This window comes from Bactrocera tryoni, unplaced genomic scaffold (assembly GCF_016617805.1).
Source record: "Bactrocera tryoni isolate S06 unplaced genomic scaffold, CSIRO_BtryS06_freeze2 scaffold_7, whole genome shotgun sequence".
Classification (NCBI taxonomy): Eukaryota; Metazoa; Arthropoda; class Insecta; order Diptera; family Tephritidae; genus Bactrocera; species Bactrocera tryoni.
In genome coordinates, this window is record NW_024396366.1 from 5,516,062 (window position 1) to 5,535,894 (window position 19,833).

General features: G+C 36.7%; 1 protein-coding gene across 4 annotated transcripts in view; it reads right to left on the reverse strand.

The window, feature by feature from the left end:
- LOC120781730 (STIP1 homology and U box-containing protein 1) overlaps positions 1-19,833 on the reverse strand; it is a 40,244-nt gene that overhangs the window by 20,070 nt on the left and 341 nt on the right. For all 4 annotated transcript variants that reach the window (XM_040113967.1, XM_040113966.1, XM_040113968.1 and 1 more), the window contains one exon: positions 19,606-19,804. In XM_040113967.1, coding sequence (XP_039969901.1) covers positions 19,606-19,804 — 199 coding nt within the window. The remainder of the gene's footprint in view (positions 1-19,605; positions 19,805-19,833) is intronic.

The following is a 19,833-nucleotide window of genomic DNA, read 5'->3' on the forward strand; positions in this document are numbered from 1 at the left end:
AACTTTGCAAGAAATCATTCAGATTGGTCAGGACCTGAGGAAGCAAAAAACTCGAGAAACATCTTATGGAGCGATGAAACGAAAATAAATTTGTTTGGAAACGACCAAAAGGAAAGGAGTTTCACGTTCGATTCACAAAAACAACTGTGAAGCACGGAGGTGGAAATGTCATGGTGTGGGGATGTTTTTCTTGGTATGGAGTAGGTCCTATATACCGGACAACTAACAAAATGACAGCGTCGGAGTACAAGGAAATACTTGAAAATGTCATGATACCCTATGCTGAAGAAAACTTACCATTACGTTGGGTATATCAGCAAGATAATGACCCAAAACATACCTCCAAACCGGTTAAGAAATATTTTGAGGACAATAATGTAAACGTTTTGAAGTAGCCAAGCCAATCCCCGGACTTAAATCCAACAGAAAACCTATGGGGATCACTAAAAAAAAATTTGGCGAGTCAATCTTTCTCTAACAAAGACCAATTATGTGAGTGCATACAAAAAACTTGGTATGAGATACCTAAAGAAACCTGTAACGCTTTAATCAGTAGTATGCCCAAACGAATAAAGTAATCCAGAATAATGGGGGATATACTGGCTATTAACTAAGTAATGTAAAATATACAAAGAAACTGTTTTATCATAATTTGTTTTTCCAAAATAATTGTCTTATTAAAAGTGTACCTATTTTTTTGAGCAAGTTTATTTTAGCTATGAAATGTTTTGGATCTACGTTTACGTTTTTCTTAAAAATTTAATTAAAACTTTTTACTGATGAGCTTTACTTGAAAAAGTATTGTGTAACTATTATTTTGAGCAGGTGTTGGTATTGCAGATGGGCCCAGACGACCTCAAAATGTCCTTAAGTGAAGTATAATAAATTTATCACATTTGTTAGGACATCTGTCATTAAATTTTTTGAAAAAGAGGACTTTAACTATATATCCCCTAAAGCTAAAGCTATGTCAGCTGAACACAGTTGGAACATTTCGTTCTTGTATTTCTTCCTTCAGTGTGATCCTTTTGCTACGTGGGGCGAAATTGTAAATTCAAGTTCTTTCACGTTACTCTTTTATACATGTAACAATATATGTACTATATAGTACATTGGAATAAAACTTGCTCAAAGAATACTTTCAAAGTATGATACCTCTCTGCTGAATCGAGCTATAGAATTTAACACCCCATATACCGATTTTGTTCCAAAATATCAATTACTAGGACATACTTGTATTTTCTTGCTGAAAAACTTTTACACTTGCATAAAACAGCAATTTTTGGTGATTTTATTAGTTCTGAATTTCCCCAAACCCTCATGCAGTGTTATAATTTACATAAATATTGGGTAGTGTTTTCCTATTTCTAATAAAAATTCAACTTATTTTTTATATTTATAATGAACTTTAATGAACAAAATGTGTACCATTTTGGTCGACCACTTTTTGCCATTTTTCCGCATGGACATTATTCCATCAGTGTAAAACTTTTTTGGTTTCTCTGCGAAAAACGGTGACAATTAATTTTCACAGGCTTCTCTTGAAGCTAACTTTACTCCATTAAGGGAGTTCTGCATTGACCGAAACAAATGATAGTCCGATGCACAGTGGTCGGGCTTGTATGGAATCAGTGGCCAAAAATACTTCCACTGCCTAAATAAAAATGAAACTTTTTCCAAAGCTTTTTAAAATCTCCCTCTCCCGTTTCCCACTTCGCCACCCCCCGTTGGTAACAAATTTTAATTAATTATATTAAATTAAAAAAAAAAAATAAACGAAAAAAGGAATTTTTTGAATATTAGTCAACTAAATCAAAAACTGATTTTAATAAAATTTGTTTACTTTTGCATGATAGTGTCTTTGACTGGTGATGAAAGGATCTAAGCTCAAAAGCATTCGGTTTAGCAAGTCCTGATTTGTATTTGATCCGTTAGTTCTTTCGTATATGATGGTGTCGATACATCTTAACGTCCTTATTGCTTGACTCAGCTCTCAGCTCTTATGAGAGTTCTCCAATTGAAACTGGAGCATATTGAATAACATAGGGAGCGTGAATTAAAATTTTACGGAATGAGGAGGGAAGATAATACCAGGAATATTTTGAAGTTAATTCCTTTGCAGGATCTAAACTGATTCCTTTTGAAACTGAATTCGAACAGGACAGCAATAGCGGATGGACGAAGGTCTCCAGTTTTTCCAAATTTGTTTGTGCTCTTCATCATTTTGCAATTTTATTATTAGTTGAAGAGGGTCATACATATGTCGTGACAAATAAATTATTGTCTTACAAATTATTATTTTCAAATTTCTGCTTATATTCGCTCTGAGAATTTCCAACAAAGCCACATATTCCTATTGATAAGAGGTAATTAGAGGACTCATTCCGTTCATTAATTATGTACATTTGTGACGCAATGTGGTTCAATAATTTTTTATCTCAACTTCAACATCAAATTCTGAGACCTTTATTTGCTCAGGATAACTGTTTTTCCTTTAAAATGTCATCACAGCAGGGTAAAAAGTTAATATCAAGTTTTTTGCTAACGAAGCTTCTAATAAGTAGATACGGAAGCTTTATTAAATTTGCTTCGGTGATAAGCGATATTACTTCACAAATTTTCTAAACACCAAAATTCAAAATATTATATACAGGCGTGATGCGCCTAAATAAAAGTACGTATAAAACAAACATTTGATAAAAGAGAGAAAATACACTACACTACATTTCCCATTGAAATGACATGGGATTTTGCCACTTTTTACGAATATTTTTTTTCTCTGGAACTTTCTCGTTTGTAGGAATAAAAAAGTCATATTCTTGTACAGAATTGAATGCTCTACAAAATAAGTCTGGACAATTTTTCGATGTACTCACTCCTTTAAAAGTTATTCAAGGTTAAAGTTAACTTCTGATTAATTTCTGAAATTTTCAAACTTTTACGGCAAATTGAATTTTTTTTGTAAAATTCAATTGTTTATTCTAAGTTGTTTCTACCTCATCATCTCCCAAACAGCTTCTGCAGACGGACCATACAGCATGTACGCCAATAGGGCAATGACCTGTTAAAAGCCCTTCAACTAGGGAGAAGCTAGCCTTACTGATGGCAAAGAGATCGCTAGTTCTATTGCGATCAATCTTGGGCCAAAAGGCTTTTGTCATTACACAAGTACCGATGGTGGCCCTCGAACTCGATGGTATTGAGAACGAGGTTAGGCACTCTTTGACCAACACTGAACGCACTGTAAATGAGTTCAAGGCTACCACCGCCACTCTGCTATCTGAGTGAATAGTCACTTCTCTAAAGGAGGCCGCACTCCGGAGTAACAAATCTTCAGCTACCTTGATGGCTGCAACATCAGCCTGGAAGACACTGCAATAATTAGGAAGTCTGAAAGTGGAGTTGTTAGAGAGCACCTGACAGTAAACCCCTCCACCAACCTTTCTCCCACGCTTTAACTCATCCGTATCGGGTATGCAGTTAAAGTGTGGGAGGATAACCTAGTGTTCAGATACGCGTTCTTTTAAGAACACAGATTCTCTGAGTCTAACAGCCACTTTCGCGGTCATACACTTTCTGGCGATGTCCAAGACCATTATGTTCAAAATGGCGTTAAGTTCCATGGTTGGAGTTAACCTTTGTTAAACCGTTGAACGCTATCGAGTTTTTTTGCAAGTGTGGTCTTTTCTAAAGCCTTCCACCACATAAAAACTCCATAGAACATAATGGGCTTGACTATGGTGTCATAGAGCCAGAGGACCACTTTCGGTGAGAGGCCCATTTTGCTTTCTCTTCGATATTCGGCTTCCATAAAAGCTTCATATATTTCACTGCATCCGTCGGCTGCAGGCTGATGTCTCACATTGGCGGCAGCGGTGACACCGGGTTCTTATATCTTCTAGTGAATAAAACCATTTTGGTTTTACTTGGGTTGATGGCGATACATTTCCGACCGCCCAGTTTGTTACGACGCTGAGAAACCCCTGCGTCAACTCGTACTAAGAAACTATCCTTTGACCACAAGTGCTACATCGGCTGCAGAGGTAATCACACGACAGTCACGATCCTCGAGTTTTCTGAGCAAGTCGTTAACGACTAGGAGCCATAGAAGTGGGGAGAGACCCTGTGGGGTACTCCTATCACATTTCATCGCGCGCGCGCGTTGCCCCATTGCGTTTCAAATACTCTGTCGCAGTAACGACTACCTCCGGCAGGTGTTGTTGAAAGCTCCCTCGATAACAAGGCAGAAGCGTCAACATCAACACCAACGACAGCGTCGAAGCAATCGATAACAACAACAGCGCCGAAGACTGTGCAGCAAAAATTAAAATGCACGCGGAACAACAGTTAGAGTACGAACAGAAGTAGCGGGTGTGTTTAGAAATATAAAGGTACAGTCGATTTGTTTTTTCTCTGCAAGAGTTTTGCATATGCACAATGTAATATGAGCAGCAAACTTTATATTAGTGAACATCAAATCAATCAAATACGTCTATACTGTTAAAAATTGTTATTGCAATTTCCATGTTCTTTCTGCGTATTTTTAGTTAATTTTGAGTTTTCCTTATAATCATTCATGTGTAATACAGTAATTTAGCTACAATGTGAATTAAAATTAAAGCTTGTCATAATTGCATTACACAATTCATCACCCAATGAAAACCAAAATAAATTAAGCTGAATGCAAACATTATTTTTGGCAATATATATGTTTTAGTTTTGATTGCGTTTTCCTATACATAATGTGCATACGCATTAACGAGTACGAGTACATAAGCATTCATAAAAATTGTTTTCAAAAATTCATATTTGTATTTTATCTTAAACCGCTGCATTTTTAAACTATATTTTGATTACATTTACATATATATTTTATAGCATTTGTATATTTTTATAAAATTGTAAGGCCACGGTTGACACTCGGTATGAACAGGGATAACATTGTTTCTTTTTTCGGCTACCCAATTAAGGGGCAAGATGAGGGAATTACAAGAACAAACAAAGGGGCGAAAGGTTACGTTACAGGATAGGTTTTGTGAACATTTTGGACTTATGGTAAATAGCGAAAGTGTGAGGGGCAATACGGACGTCGGAGAAGCAGCTTCAACAGTGTGTAGTGTGGTGCCTCAGATTAGGAAAGCCTGTTTAGTGGCGTAGGTCAGCCGTCGGTAGAGTGGAATAAGGAATTTGAAGAAAATGCATTAGTTATAAAATGGTCGGATATCCAAAAGTATACCTACATATGCCAAGGAACTTTTCAAAGGTGCGGCAAAGATGAACATGCGGGGCCAGCGAGTCATTGGTAACCGCGTTACTAAAAGAATTTGGGGTAAGGGTATCGGCGATTGAGATACATCGGCAATTGCGAAACCGACGTAAACGTAACAATGAAGACTACCGCGAGTATTTATACCAACTGATGGACATTGGTAGCTCTATTAAATACATAATGAGCTGAGTCTGGTCGAGTATTTTATAGAAAGGATTCCTGATACCAGAAAAAACTAATTTATATCAGGCAATTAATCTAGATCAGCTTAAAGTATAGACTGTTATCTACGAGAAAGTTCGCCACATTTATGCTGGCTCTGAAAGTGAATCAATAGCACTGATAGACACATAATTTGTGACATGAAAACTCTTAGGTGTGTCTAATGCAGTTTGATACCCTGAAGTCAAATCTGACAACAGAATTTTTCTTTCACCCACAGATAGCTTTACAGGTTACAGCTTTAGATTTTACAATACATAAAATTTCATTATTCACATCATCCCATATTTTCATACAATCAGGGATTTATCCGGTTTAGACCGGTTCTGACTGCTTTTTTGAACTAAACAGCGTATTTTGCTATCATTTTATTTTACAAAATTTATCAGTAGACTAATTGTGTCCGAATCGGTTACGAGTTCTATGTTTGGATAGCAAAACATTTTCGAGTTCACATTCTTTTAGATTTTTGAAATTACTGTGTTTAAGATTTTTAGGTACAATGCCTAGGCAGTGCGTAAATAGTGCCAAAGGGTTTGGTCATTTGTGCGGAGAACTAACTTTTAAATCGCTAAAACGTTATTTTACTCCGCTTGTGCTAAAAGGTTACGAACTGTATTTTGGTGTTAAAGTTGGGGACCAAGACAAAGCAAATGCCCCTCATATCTGTTGTAAAACTTGTGTAACATTGTTAACAGCTTGGTTAAAAGGTTCAAATCGTAAAATGCACTTTGCAGTGTCAATGGTTTGGAGAGAACCTAAAGACCATGTTACAGACTGCTATTTTTGCCTCACGAATATTAAAGGTATTGGACCGAAGTCTAAACATACAGTTAAGTACTGTACTTTACCATCAGCTTTAAGACCTGTCAAATACAGTGAACAACTTCCTATTCCAAAAGCACCAGAATCTTTGAGTCTCGATGAAGAACTAGAATCGACTAGCTCTTCAAGTGATGTTACAGAAACCGCAAAGGAAATGACAACCGATCCTTTATTTGATTTACCAGGATGTTCAATAGTGCCGCATCTATTACACAGGGTGAACTTAATGACTTAGTTCGAGATCTAAGCCTTTCAAAATCGCAGACCTTCTCTAAGTGATGTAAATACAGAAAGACCTCACAAATTGCTTTCTTCAAGAAGAGGTCTAGTATACTGTTCAGAAGTGAACCTTTTGTTTAACGCACTAGGGCAGAAACATGATCCACGTGATTGGATTAGTTTAAAGGCGGTATTGGTTCAAAACGGTAACAAATATCTTAGCTCATGCGGTTCCTATGAAGCAATCATATGAGAATACGAGAGTTATTTTAGAGCACATCCGTTATCGTGAGTATGGTTGGGCAATATGTGGAACCCTAAAAATAATAGCCTTTGCTCTTGGAATGCAACAGGGATATACGAAATATTGTTGTTTTCTTTGCGAATGGGACAGCCATGACAGTACGGAAGCAGTGGCCAATACCTCAGGCACTAAGTACGGGACAAAAAAACGTTACAAATGAACCTCTAGTTGATCCCAAAAAAGTATTACTAACACCTTTGCATATTAAATTGGGTATAATGAAGAATTTTGTTAAGGCAATGAATAGAAATGGAAGAGGGTTCTTGTATCTGAAACAAAAATTTTCAATAATTAGTGAAGCAAAAACTAAGGAGGGCATATTTGTGGGTCCGCAAATAAGAGAACTAATGAAAGATACATTATTTGAGGAAATGCTCAATGAAACTAAAATACGAGCCTGGAGTGCCTTTAAAAGCGTTGTTAAATATGTTCTTGGAAATGTGAAAGCTGACAATTACAAATATCTTGAACTACTTCCTGCCTATAAAAAAAATGGGTTGCAACATGTCCCTTAAAATCCACTTTGTGGATCCCCCCGGGATATTTCCCCGAAAATTTAGGGGCCGTAATTGACGAACATCCGTTATCATGAGTATGGTTGGGCAATATGTGGAACCCTAAAAGTAATAGCCATTGTTCTTGGAATGCAACAGGGATATACGAAACATTGTTGTTTTCTTTGCGAATGGGAAAGCCATGCGAGAGATGTCATTATGTACAGAAGCAGTGGCCAATACGTCAGGCACTAAGTACGGGACAACAAAACGTTACCAATGAACCTCTAGAGGATGGAGGCATGTGTAGAAGTTCACGCAAGTGAGGAAAGTTCTCTGATCGCCATTCTCTTGGGAGTGGCCAGAAACGATTCTTTTACACATGGCTCAAGTAGCTCACAACTTCCGGTCTTTGACCAAGTATCCTCTGGGTAGCCTACGGACATCCGTTTGAAGGCGATCTAAAGTGAGAAGGAGAAAGATCCCCTACATAGGGTTGTGCGCTGGGTTTGGGACCCGCCACGTAAAAAAACACCCAAGAAATGCGATGGACCGGACAAGGACAGAGACGAGTAGGTCCTTGTGACATTTACTACAGTGGCCATATAAAGGAGCGCAAGTTTGGTGTTGGATTCGTGGTGGGAGAGAGACTCCGTCGCCGAGTACTATCATTCACTCCGGTGAATGAACGTCTAGCCACAATCCGTATCAAAGCGAGGTTCTTCAACATATCGCTGATTTGCGCCCACGCCCCGACGGAAGAGAAGGACGATGTGACTAAAGATGCCTTCTATGAGCGCTTGGAGCGCGCTTATGAGAGCTGCCCAGGGTGGGCAAAAGAAGGTATATTTGGCACTACGATCGGTAAATTCAGCCTCCACAACGAAACATCTCCAAATGGGTTGAGGCTGATCGACTTCGCCGGAGCCCGAAATATTATCTGTAGTACTAGATTCCAGCATAGAAAAATTCATCAATCTACTTGGCTGTCTCCGGATCGAATTACCAACAACTAGATCGATCATGCTGTGAAAGACCGAAGACACGTCTCCATCGTCCTAAACGTGCGTACGCTCCGAGATCCTAACATCGACTCGGACCACTATCTTGTTGCAGCCAAGATTCGCACCCACCTCTTTGCAGAAAAAAACGAACGTCAACAAACACAAGGAAGGTTCGACGTCGGGAAGTTACAATCACAACAGATAGCCCAACGATTTGCTACTCGACTTGCACTCCTGCTCTTTGAGAGCACTCGTCAACAACTCAGTATAAGGAAACTCTTGGTCGGCATGGCACACTCCTTGCGTACAGCTGCAACCGAAACCATTGGTTTTAGGAAAATGCAAAATAGCAACTGGTACGATGAGGAGTGCCGAGTCGCAGCGGAGAGATAACAGACTGTCTACCGAGCAAAGTTACGATAACACGTTCGGGATGGGATAGATACCGAGAGTTGAAGAAGGAAGGCGGCATTTGCAGACAGAAAAGAGGCCGAAATGCGTGAATATGAAAAGCTTGATAAGCTGGCCGACAGGGCTAATGCTCGAAAATTCTACGAAAAAATGGGGCGACTAACAGAAGTTTTTAAGACCGGTGCATACTCTTGTAGAACCCTCAAAGGTAACCTATGCCCAGAGCATACTAAAATTATGGAGGGAACACTTCTCCAACCTGTTTAATGGCAGTGAAAGCATAACGGCAGGAGAAGCGAACCCGAACGGATATACACCATGCGCCAAATCTTGGAAAAGACCCGTGAAAGAAGAATCGACACACACCACCTCTTCGTCGAGTTCAAAGCTGCTTTCGACAGCACGAAAAGGAGCTGCCTTTATGCCGCGATGTCTGAATTTGGTATCCCCGCAAAACTAATACGGCTGTGTAAATCGACGTTGAATAACACGAAAAGCTCCGTCAGAATCGGGAAGGACCTCTCCGAGCCGTTGAATACCAAACGAGGTTTCAGACAAGGCGACTCCCGATCGTGCGACTTCTTCAACCTCCTTCTGGAGAAAATAGTTCGAGCTGCAGAACTAAATAGAGAAGGTACCATCTTCTATAAGAGTGTACAGCTGTTGGCGTATGCCGATGATATTGACATCATCGGCCTCAACACCCGCGCCGTTAGTTCTGCTTTCTCCAGGCTGGACAAGGAAGCAAAAAAAATGGGTCTGGCAGTGAACGAGGGCAAGACGAAATATCTCCTGTCATTAAACAAACAGTCGTCGCACTCGCGACTTGGCACTCACGTCACTGTTGACAGTCATAACTTTGAAGATGTAGATAATTTCGTCTATTTAGGAACCAGTATTAACACCACCAACAATGTCAGCCTGGAAATCCAACGCAGGATTGCTCTTGCCAACAGGTGCTACTTCGGACTGAGTAGGCAATTGAAAAGTAAAGTCCTCTCTCGACGAACAAAAGCCAAACTCTATAAGTCGCTCATAATTCCCGTCCTGCTATATAGTGCAGAGGCTTGGACGATGACAGCAACCGATGAGTCGACGTTACGAGTTTTCGAGAGAAAAGTTCTGAGAAAGATTTATGGTCCTTTGCGCATTAGCCACGGCGAATATCGCATTCGATGGAACGATGAGCTGTACGAGATATACATTGACATAGTTCAGCGAATTAAAAGACAGCGGCTACGCTGGCTAGGTCATGTTGTCCGGATGGACGAAAACACCCCAGCTCTGAAAATATTCGACGCAGTACCCGCCGGGGGAAGCAGTGGAGGAGGAACACCTTTGGAAGGACCAAGTGGAGAAGGACCTGGCTTCGCTTGGAATATTCAATTGGCGCCACGTAGCGAAAAAAAGAAACGACTGGCGCGCTGTTGTTAACTCGGCTATAATCGCGTAAGCGGTGTCTCCGCCAATTAAGAAGAAGAAGAAGAAGTGACGAACATGGGGAAAGGTTCCACCAAGACATTTCTGTTATGGTGGAGTTTGCTTGCCGATTACTGCAAGACATTGTTAATATAAGGGATACTCCAAAAACAAAATATCGCCGAAAAACATCAACAGTAGTTTATGGTACTCTTTAGTTAATAAAATAATATAACAATAATATATCTACCGCTGTTTTGTTTTTAAACAAAAATCCTCATAGCAAAAAACTATAGGTGATAGAAGAAATATGTTGCTATTTTCTGCATTTGTGGCAATTTTTACATAATAAACACTTTGTTCTGTTCATGTCGCAAAAAAAAAAGTGGATTTTTGTTCACCAGTGTAATCAGTGTTACCTGAAATAATTTCTTTCTATTTTATTTTTTACAAACCAACAAAATAAAATAGAAAGAAAGATTATACCCCAAATACAGGATTTATAATCGTTTCTCAACAATGAAAAAATAAAAAAAAAAAATTAAAGTGCGGCTGAATTCCTCCTACGCAAGGATTAGTTCTACGGGGGGAAAAAATGTATACACCCGGTGTTGGACCTACCAGTTCTACGCAAAAAAAAAATTTCATACACTCCGGTGTTTGACCGGCCAGGGTTATTTTTTTGTAGCGCTGCCGAAGGCAACCACGCAAAAAGGAGTTTTACCCGAAAGAACTTGACACATCCCAGTGGCGGGTAAAAAATCCTTTTTGTGGGTATAATCAATTTTCTTTACTTCTTTTATTACATTTACAAAACATGTCGATAAGGTAACAATGATTATTTGACAGACTGCAACCCTTTGGTTGTTGTTGAATAAATATAATTGAGCAATACGTATTGATATAAAACTATTTTTACACTATATACTGTAAAAAAAATGTGTACAATCGAATTAGCGAAGTGTTAGTGAACATAAAAATGCAAAATATAAGTGTAAAATTAATTTTAAATCGAGAAATAACGTACTTGAAATAGTGGTAATTTTCAATTTTAAACGCAAATATCAAGAAAATTATAAGTTTCCCGTGGCTATAACTATATACTTATATATATAGTATATTCGACCATTTTCATTTTATTCCCGAAACCAGGCAAAAACCGCTTGTACTTGCTAAAATAACACAATCAGGGAAGATAACGATAGCAGTTGTTTCGTCAGGAAACGTCGGAACACCTTAGAAACTCCTCTGCTCTCATGGGCGGGATAACTTTTGTATTTGCTGAAGATTTCCGACAGACTCTTCCTGTCATTAACAGAAGTACGCGATAAATATAATATCATCAAAGCATTCTTAATATCGTCGCCCTCATGGGCTTCGATTGAAAATATAAAATTACGGACAAATATGAAAGCTCATCTTCATGGAATCGCTTATAGTGATTTTACACAGCAACTGCTTAAACTTGGGGAAGGACTTTTTCCCACTCCAAATTGAAGCAATAATCGTAATATTTTTTCTGATGAGTATCTAAGCCAAATAGTCCATAGTTTAAAATTTTTAACACAAGCAGTATAGCCTGACTTCAAGAATTTGCACGAAAATGAATTTCATTGGTTGTGTTCTAGGCAATAGTGTCACACAGGAATGATAGTGTCAACGAAATAAACGATCTAATTATTCAAAAAGTCCCCGGCCAAATAAAAAAAATACAAATCGATAGACACCGTGACTAATATCGAAGATGCAATCTATTATCAACAGGTGTTCTTAAATTCATTAAACCCTTCTGGACTGCCACCACATGAACTGGCTTTAATAATTGGAATTCCAATTATGCTTTTGAGGAATTTAAGCCATCCAAGCATGAGCAACGGGACGAGGCTGCTTATTAAGGAAATGAAGGACAATTTAATTGTACCAATCATAATCACTAACCCAGCAGCTGGTCAAATGGCTCATATACCGAGAATTCCGATGATCCCAAGTCAATTCCCACGACAGCCGGTTCTACGCACCGGAATTGACTCGGATTTTATCTGACCAAGGCGTTTTTTTCGGCGATCTAAACTCGTTTAGATCTTTGTTTGTCGTTATTGGAGCAATGCCTTGCAGCAGGGTTGCTCCGTATCTTCCTGACTCGTGCTGGCAATGAGTTCAACCCGGGCACGGAGGAATTTTTCTACTGCGTTTGCGCAAAAAGGATCCATCCAAACTCCACCTCGGTCAAGTACTGCGGCACTAGCCACCCCGAGTGGCCAACAGAGGACCTCCACGGTCCACAAGAGCTCAAACAGGCAACATAGCTCCCACTCTGACTTGTACAACAATAATATAATATTATTACAAAACAATAAACTTTCATGTTCGCGAAAACGAGAAAGTATGTGTGCCCAAATGATAACGGGCCGACTTTTGCATACCATCCCACGATTTCAAGGTAAAAGTGATATGGTTGGATAGAGCAGATGCAGAATTAGGATTAAGAATATATGAAATTATAGCCGCCGCAAACTTATAATTTTTGAGATATTTGCATTTAAAGCTGAAAATTTCCCAAATTTTATTTTGTAATTACAGTAGAAATTCGATAATCCGACTACTCTATAATCCGGAAATCCAGTAATCCGAAAGGTAATATTCTTACTACTGGCTATTCTGCAGTCCGAATTAATGCACCTCTATAATCCGAATTGTATGATGTGCTCATATAATCAATGGAATGAAATGATTAACGGGAATTTAACGCTTTTTAACAGCATAGCTTTCATAAATGAAAGAGGGAATGCATATTTTGTCATTGTGTATCAGTTTTGCAAGTGATCAGTCGCAAAATGAATAATAAAAAACGTGCTCATAAAACTTTGTGTTTATTAGAAAAAATAAAAATAATCGATGAAATAAAAAAAGGCAAATATAATAAAGAATTAGCCAACAAATACGGAGTAGGACGTTCGACTATTTCTGATATAAAAAGGAAAGGTTATAAGCTTAAGAGGTGAAATAAAAAAAGGCAAATATAATAAAGAATTAGCCAACAAATACGGAGTAGGACGTTCGACTATTTCTGATATAAAAAGGAAAGGTTATAAGCTTAAGAGGTTTGTATGCATAACTGTTACAATTAGTTTGCAAGTTTTAATTTTTTATCCATTTGTTTTAAAGAGTATCGGAAAATGCAAGCGCTAAAAATCTAAAACTGCGTCAAACTTTAAGAGAAGTTAAATTTCCAGAGTTTGAAGAACGCCTATACTCTTGGTTTTTAAGGCAGCGGGAACTTCAAAAGATACTTTCACGTGAAATTTTATGCAAAAAGGCCAAACAAATGTTTAAAGATAGGTATGGCAGTGGCAAAATATTTAATGCGTCATATGGATGGTATCACAAATTTAAGAAGAGGTATAATATCCGTTGTTTAAAGATTTGTGGCGAAAAACTATCCGCACAAGATGATTTAGTACCTGCATATATACGGCAGTTGAAAGAACTTCAATCATCAGAAGACTTATGCGACACACAAATTTATAACGCAGATGAGTCGGCCCTTTTTTGGAAATTACTTCCTAGTCAAACTTTGGTACATGCTAAGGAAAGATCTGCGCCAGGAAGAAAAATGTCTAAAGAACGGGTTACTTTTCTTTGCTGTGCAAATAAGACTGGAGATCACAAATTGCGGATTATGGTTGTAGGAAAATCAAAAAAGCCGCGTTCTTTCAAAAATCTTCCCCCAGTAGAGTACTACGCATCTAAGAATGGTTGAATGACTTCATAAATTTTTTCGCAATGGTTTCAGAATTCTTTTGTTCCACAAGTTAAACAATACCAAACTGAAAACAATCTGGACCAAAGAGCGTTACTAATAATAGATAACGCTCCATGTCATCCTACTGAACTTGCTTATGAAAATTACAAATGTTTATTTTTACCCCCTAATTGCACCAGTTTAATTCAACCTATGGACCAGAACGCCATTAGAATAACCAAACTGTACTATAAGAAATCGCTTTTATGTCATATAATGGGAGGAGGAGGAGATTACGATAAGTCTTTGAAGTCTTTTACATTAAAGGATGCATGTATTTTCCTCAAACATGCATGGAACAAAGTTCGAGAGGAAGTTTTAAAAAAGTGCTGGTCAAAAATTTCTCATGAAAATACCATCCCTGAAGATGATATTCCTTTGGCTACTCTTCGACAAAATATGATGTCTTCTATAATACAAGGTGAAACTGAAACAACAAATTTTATGAGAGATCTTGTTGAAATTTGTATGAATATAAATGTAAGTAATGATAATTTGTAACTTCTCAAAGTAAATTTATGCATATAATTAAGAGTTAAATGTTTGTTTTATTATTAATAAATGAATTCATGTTTGGTTTTTTATTGAAATTTAGAATTTTTCTTATATACCTTCACATACAAAAAATAATCCAATAATCCGAATAATTCAGTAATTCGAATCGGGTCTGCAATCAATTATTCGGATTATCGAATTTCTACTGTACTTGATTTATAGTAGCTCTTTCATTTATATTATGCTTTTTATACACTTACACTTCACTACATTGGTTTTACTTATTTATTTTTCAGTAATTACACAGATCTTTGCTTAAAATTAGCATTTTATTTTTGACACAAATTTCATTATATGTACAATAACAAAAGTGTTCCGTTTTGACAACGTTGTAAGTGCTGCCATAATTACATACTTAGCAAACGAAAAAAAAGAATAAAACAATAAAAAGCTTTAACTTCGGATACACCGAAGCTATTATACTCTTTACAGGTGCATTTCTTTTAATTATTATGTGTTCAGTTTGTATGGAAGCTTTATGCTATATATATGCAGTAATCCATGTCAAATTTCGTGAATATACCATGTCAAATGCCAAAGTTTTCCATAAAAGCCCTTGATTCCGATCGTTCGGTTTGTATGACAGCTATATGCTATAGTGTGCCGATCTAAACATTTTCTTCCGATATTACATTATTTTTATGAACAATAACTCATACCAAATTTCGTGAAGATATATCGTCAAATGAGAAAGTTTCCCATGCAAGCATTTGATTCCGAGGCACGATTACGATTCTTGCGGCGCCGCGATTTGATTGTACCGATGGATGGAGGAGGTCCTCAGGATTAAAAAATATACACATATATACCGTCCTCAGACGCATAGTTTTAGAGATATTTCACTTCAAAGTTCCACAATTTTACATGCTATTCACTCTTATTTTGTTTTGTTTTGTTTTTCTTTACATGTCATGACAAATACCGCCGCAAGAATCGTAATATTGCCGATTCCGAACATTCAGTTTGTATAGCAGCTACATATATGCAATAGTTAACCGATCTGAACAATTTCTTTGGAGATTACATTGTTGCCTTAGAATATAATCTATACCAAATTTCGTGATTATACCTTGTCAAATGCAAAAGTTTTCCATACCAGTACTAGATGCCGATAGTTCAGTTTATATAGCAGATATATAGTAAGCCGATTTGAACAATTTGTTCGTATAATACATTATCTTAGAAAATAACCTGTGCCAACTTTTGTAAAGGTACATTGTTAAATGTGTAAGTTCACAAAAACAAAAAAAAGTGTTCTACGCGAGAAAAAACTGGTAACACCCGGTATTTGACTGACCATACCCCAAAGGCGGGTAATAAAAAGTTTTTTTGTGATAAGCTGCAAAAATCCGTTTTTGGGTATAATTTATTTTCTTAATTTCTTGTAGTTCATTTAACACTGATTGTTTGACAGACTGCAACCCTTTAGTTGTCGTTAAATAAATAGAATTGAATAATAAGTTAAATCTTAAATCAATTTTTGCACTATATAATATAAAATTAATATGTAGAAACGTATTAGTGAAGTGTTAGTGGATATAAAATTGCAAAATATAAGTGTAAAATTAATTTGAAATCGCCAAAATAAGTACTTCAAATAGATACTTTTGAAATTTAAATGCAAATATCTCGAAAACTTTAAGTTTGCGGGGACTATAACATATCTGGAGCTTCTCCTCTATACAACCATGCCACTTTTGGCACAATTCCGATTTCTTTGGCGCCTCGATTTGAAGGTACCGTTGGAAAGAGGAAGTCCTCCTGATTAAAAAATATATATATAAGGTTATAGGTACCGCAAACGGTTAGTTTAGGAGATTTTCGACCTTAAAGTTCAAAAATTCGCAAAATTCGAACATTTCAAGAAGCTATTTCACCACGTTAAACACACTTTATTCACATTTTTATCTTCAAATTAATTAAATTACACTATAATCTTTTAAATAAATCCACATTTTACACTTTTAGTAGGTTTTTTATATAAAAAATCTTTATTTTAAAAATTACATTTTACACTCTTTTGAACCTCATTTGTTTACCAAAAATTACGAAGAAATGGAGCGCTGCCATGTGATGACAAGGCAATTCGCTGAAATTCCTCTTTTTCGCAAAAATTCCTCTATTCATGCATATGGATATTTTCTTTTAAATTTATTAAGCAAATAAGTAATATTATATACATGTATTAGTAATATTATATAATAATATTATATACATTTGTATAAGTAATATTATATAATAATATTACGTAATAAAAGTGTAAGGTGTACAGTACAGTACAGTACGAAAACTCAAATTTTGTTTCAATATGGTGAATGATAACCGAAAAATATAACCACTTTATATCCGAAACTCATATTTTAAATATAATAATAAAGTATACATATATCGTCACCTAAAATACAAACCAGTGCACTGCAGTGTATCATAAAAAATAAATGGATATCGCTGACAGATATAATAACCAAAATGTATCAATTTTATAACGAAAACTTAAATTTTGTTTGAATATTGGATATAAAGTGGTTATATTTTTCGGTTATCATGCACTCATAGTGAAACAAAATTTGAGTTTTGGATATAAAGTAGTTATATTTTTTGGTTATTATATCTGTCAGCGATTTCCATTTATTTTTTATGATACATTGGTTTGTATTTTAGGTGACGATATTTATATTATTAATATTAAAATATGAGTTTCGGATATAAAGTGGTTATATTTTTCGGTTATCATGCACTCATATTGAAACAAAATTTGAGTTTTGGATATAAAGTAGTCATATTTTTTGGTTATTATATCTGTCAGCGATTTCCATTTATTTTTTATGATACATTGGTTTGTATTTTAGGTGACGATATATATATTATTATATTTAAAATATGAGTTTCGGATATAAAGTGGTTATATTTTTTGGTTATTATATCTGTCAGCAAAAAGTTAATGTTTTTTTATTTTTAACGCAGAAAGAAGTACTACGCGAAAGTACTACAGTCACCCCGGGTATTTGCTCGGCCAGGGTTATTTTTTTAGAGCGCGGCCGAAGGCCGCCAACGCAGAAAGGAGTACTACGTGATAGTACTTCAGTCACCAAGGGTATTCGCTCGGCCAGGGTTATTTTTTTAGAGAGCGGCCGAAGGCCGCCAACGCAGAAAGGAGTACTACGCGAAAGTACTTCAGTCACCCCGGGTATTCGCTCGGCCAGGGTTATTTTTTTAGAGCGCGGCCGAAGGCCGCCAACGCAGAAAGGAGTGCTACGTGATAGTACTTCAGTCACCCCGGGTATTCGCTCGGCCAGGGTTATTTTTTTAGAGCGCGGCCGAAGGCCGCCAACGCAGAAAGGAGTGCTACGCGATAGTACTTCACGCCGGGTATTCGCTCGGCCAGGGTTATTTTTTTAGAGCGCGGCCGAAGGCCGCCAACGCAGAAAGGAGTACTACGCGAAAGTACTTCAGTCACCCCGGGTATCCGCTCGGCCAGGGTTATTTTTTTAGAGCGCGGCCGAAGGCCGCCAACGCATAAAGGAGTACTTCGCGAAAGTACTTCAGTCACATAAATTACGTATTACACATATACTTATGTAGAAAGTATTTTTTTTATGGTTAATATAGAAAAAAGAATCACGCGATAAAACAAACAAAGAAAAATGGTTAAAAATCCTACATATTTACTATTTAAGATGTGGCAAGGCTCGTTTTCCTCATAATTGTAAACAATCTAACCTTTTCAACGATGAGTGTGCTAAGTGATTTTTAAATTACAAAATTTAGCTTAAAAATTGAAAAATAAATGTGAAATGTGAGCATATTTCAAAGCTTAGAGTGTGTATTTAGATATACAAAGTAAAAAATGTGAAAAAATTTTGTGAAACATAGAGAAATATTATGTTTTCTTAGTGCAAATTTTTGAACTTTTAATCGTGAATATTTTAAAAAATATTAGTAATTTTTACATTATTTTTGGATATTCCTCCTCTGGAGGAGCTCCCCTATTCGTATATACCCCATTTATACGGAAATTCGTTTTTTTTACCCCTCCGCCAAAGTAATCGGAATCGTGCCCCACTTTTTAACCCTGAAATCGTGGGATGATATACCAAAGTTTCCCCATTATAACTTTTGAAATGACTGTTTAATACCCGTGCGAAGCCTAGGCGGGATGCTAGAATTTTTGAACTTTGAATGCAAATATCACATAAACCGTAAGCCAGGTGCAACTATATATATTTTCTTCATCTGGAGAACTTTCTTTGGGTTGGGTTTACTATCGCGCCGGTTAATTTTGGCTCACTGTACCTAAACGAGACAACCGAATTGAAAATTTTAAACACGAATGTATGCTTAAATTATCAAACTTTATTTTAAAACATATTTCATAAAAATCGGTTCACAAATTTTTGCACAAATTCACTTTAAAAAAAATGCTATTTTTTTGCAAATTTCTCAATATATGCTAGTGTATTTTCACCTGTTGTGCATTGTACCAAACCAATTATGGATACATTTTCACGCACATATATTACTTATGAATTATAAAAACCACTAGTAATGTTTTTAATTACTTTTGATTGATAATTTCTTTGTAAATCTTTAAATAAAATACACCTTTTTCTGCATTGAGTTCAATAATGCGAAAAACCAAAATGACTGCCTAATTTCATTTGTCAAATTACCGAGAAAGCAAGAACAAAAGGGAATAAATTAAACCCAGTTAGCAATAAATGTATGAAGTGAACGCGAAAAGGTGTTCAATGCTAAAATACTGTGGATGGCGTAGCCGGTGTTGGACCGGCCAGGGTTACTTTTTTTAAAGCGCGGCCGCCAACGCAAAAAGGAGTTCTATGCGAAAAAAATCTGATACACCCCGGTGTTGGACCCACCAGGGTTATAAGCCCAAACCCCCCCCCTGTTTTTCTCCATAAACGATACTAAACCGGCGCGATACTAAACATTTCCCCTTTCTTTAACTATAAATACCAATTTTAACCCTGAAATCGGGGGATGCTTTTCTAAATCCAAAAATCAAATAAACACGTATTTCAAATTGTTGCCTTTTTCAATTTTCTTGGATTTAATATACATACCTCTTTGTAAGTGCTTTATAGCCTCGTCATACAGTTCCATTTCTATTAAGCATTGCCCTAAGAAAAAGTGAGCTTTAAGAAAATTAGAATCCAGATCTAATGCCCGGCGACAATCGTGGCAAGATAATTCCCATCTTTTCAGCTTTAGGTAACATAATGCCCGATTCGTAAAATACGTTGCATTATTTGGATTTTTCATCTAAAAAATGCTATATATTATATGATCGC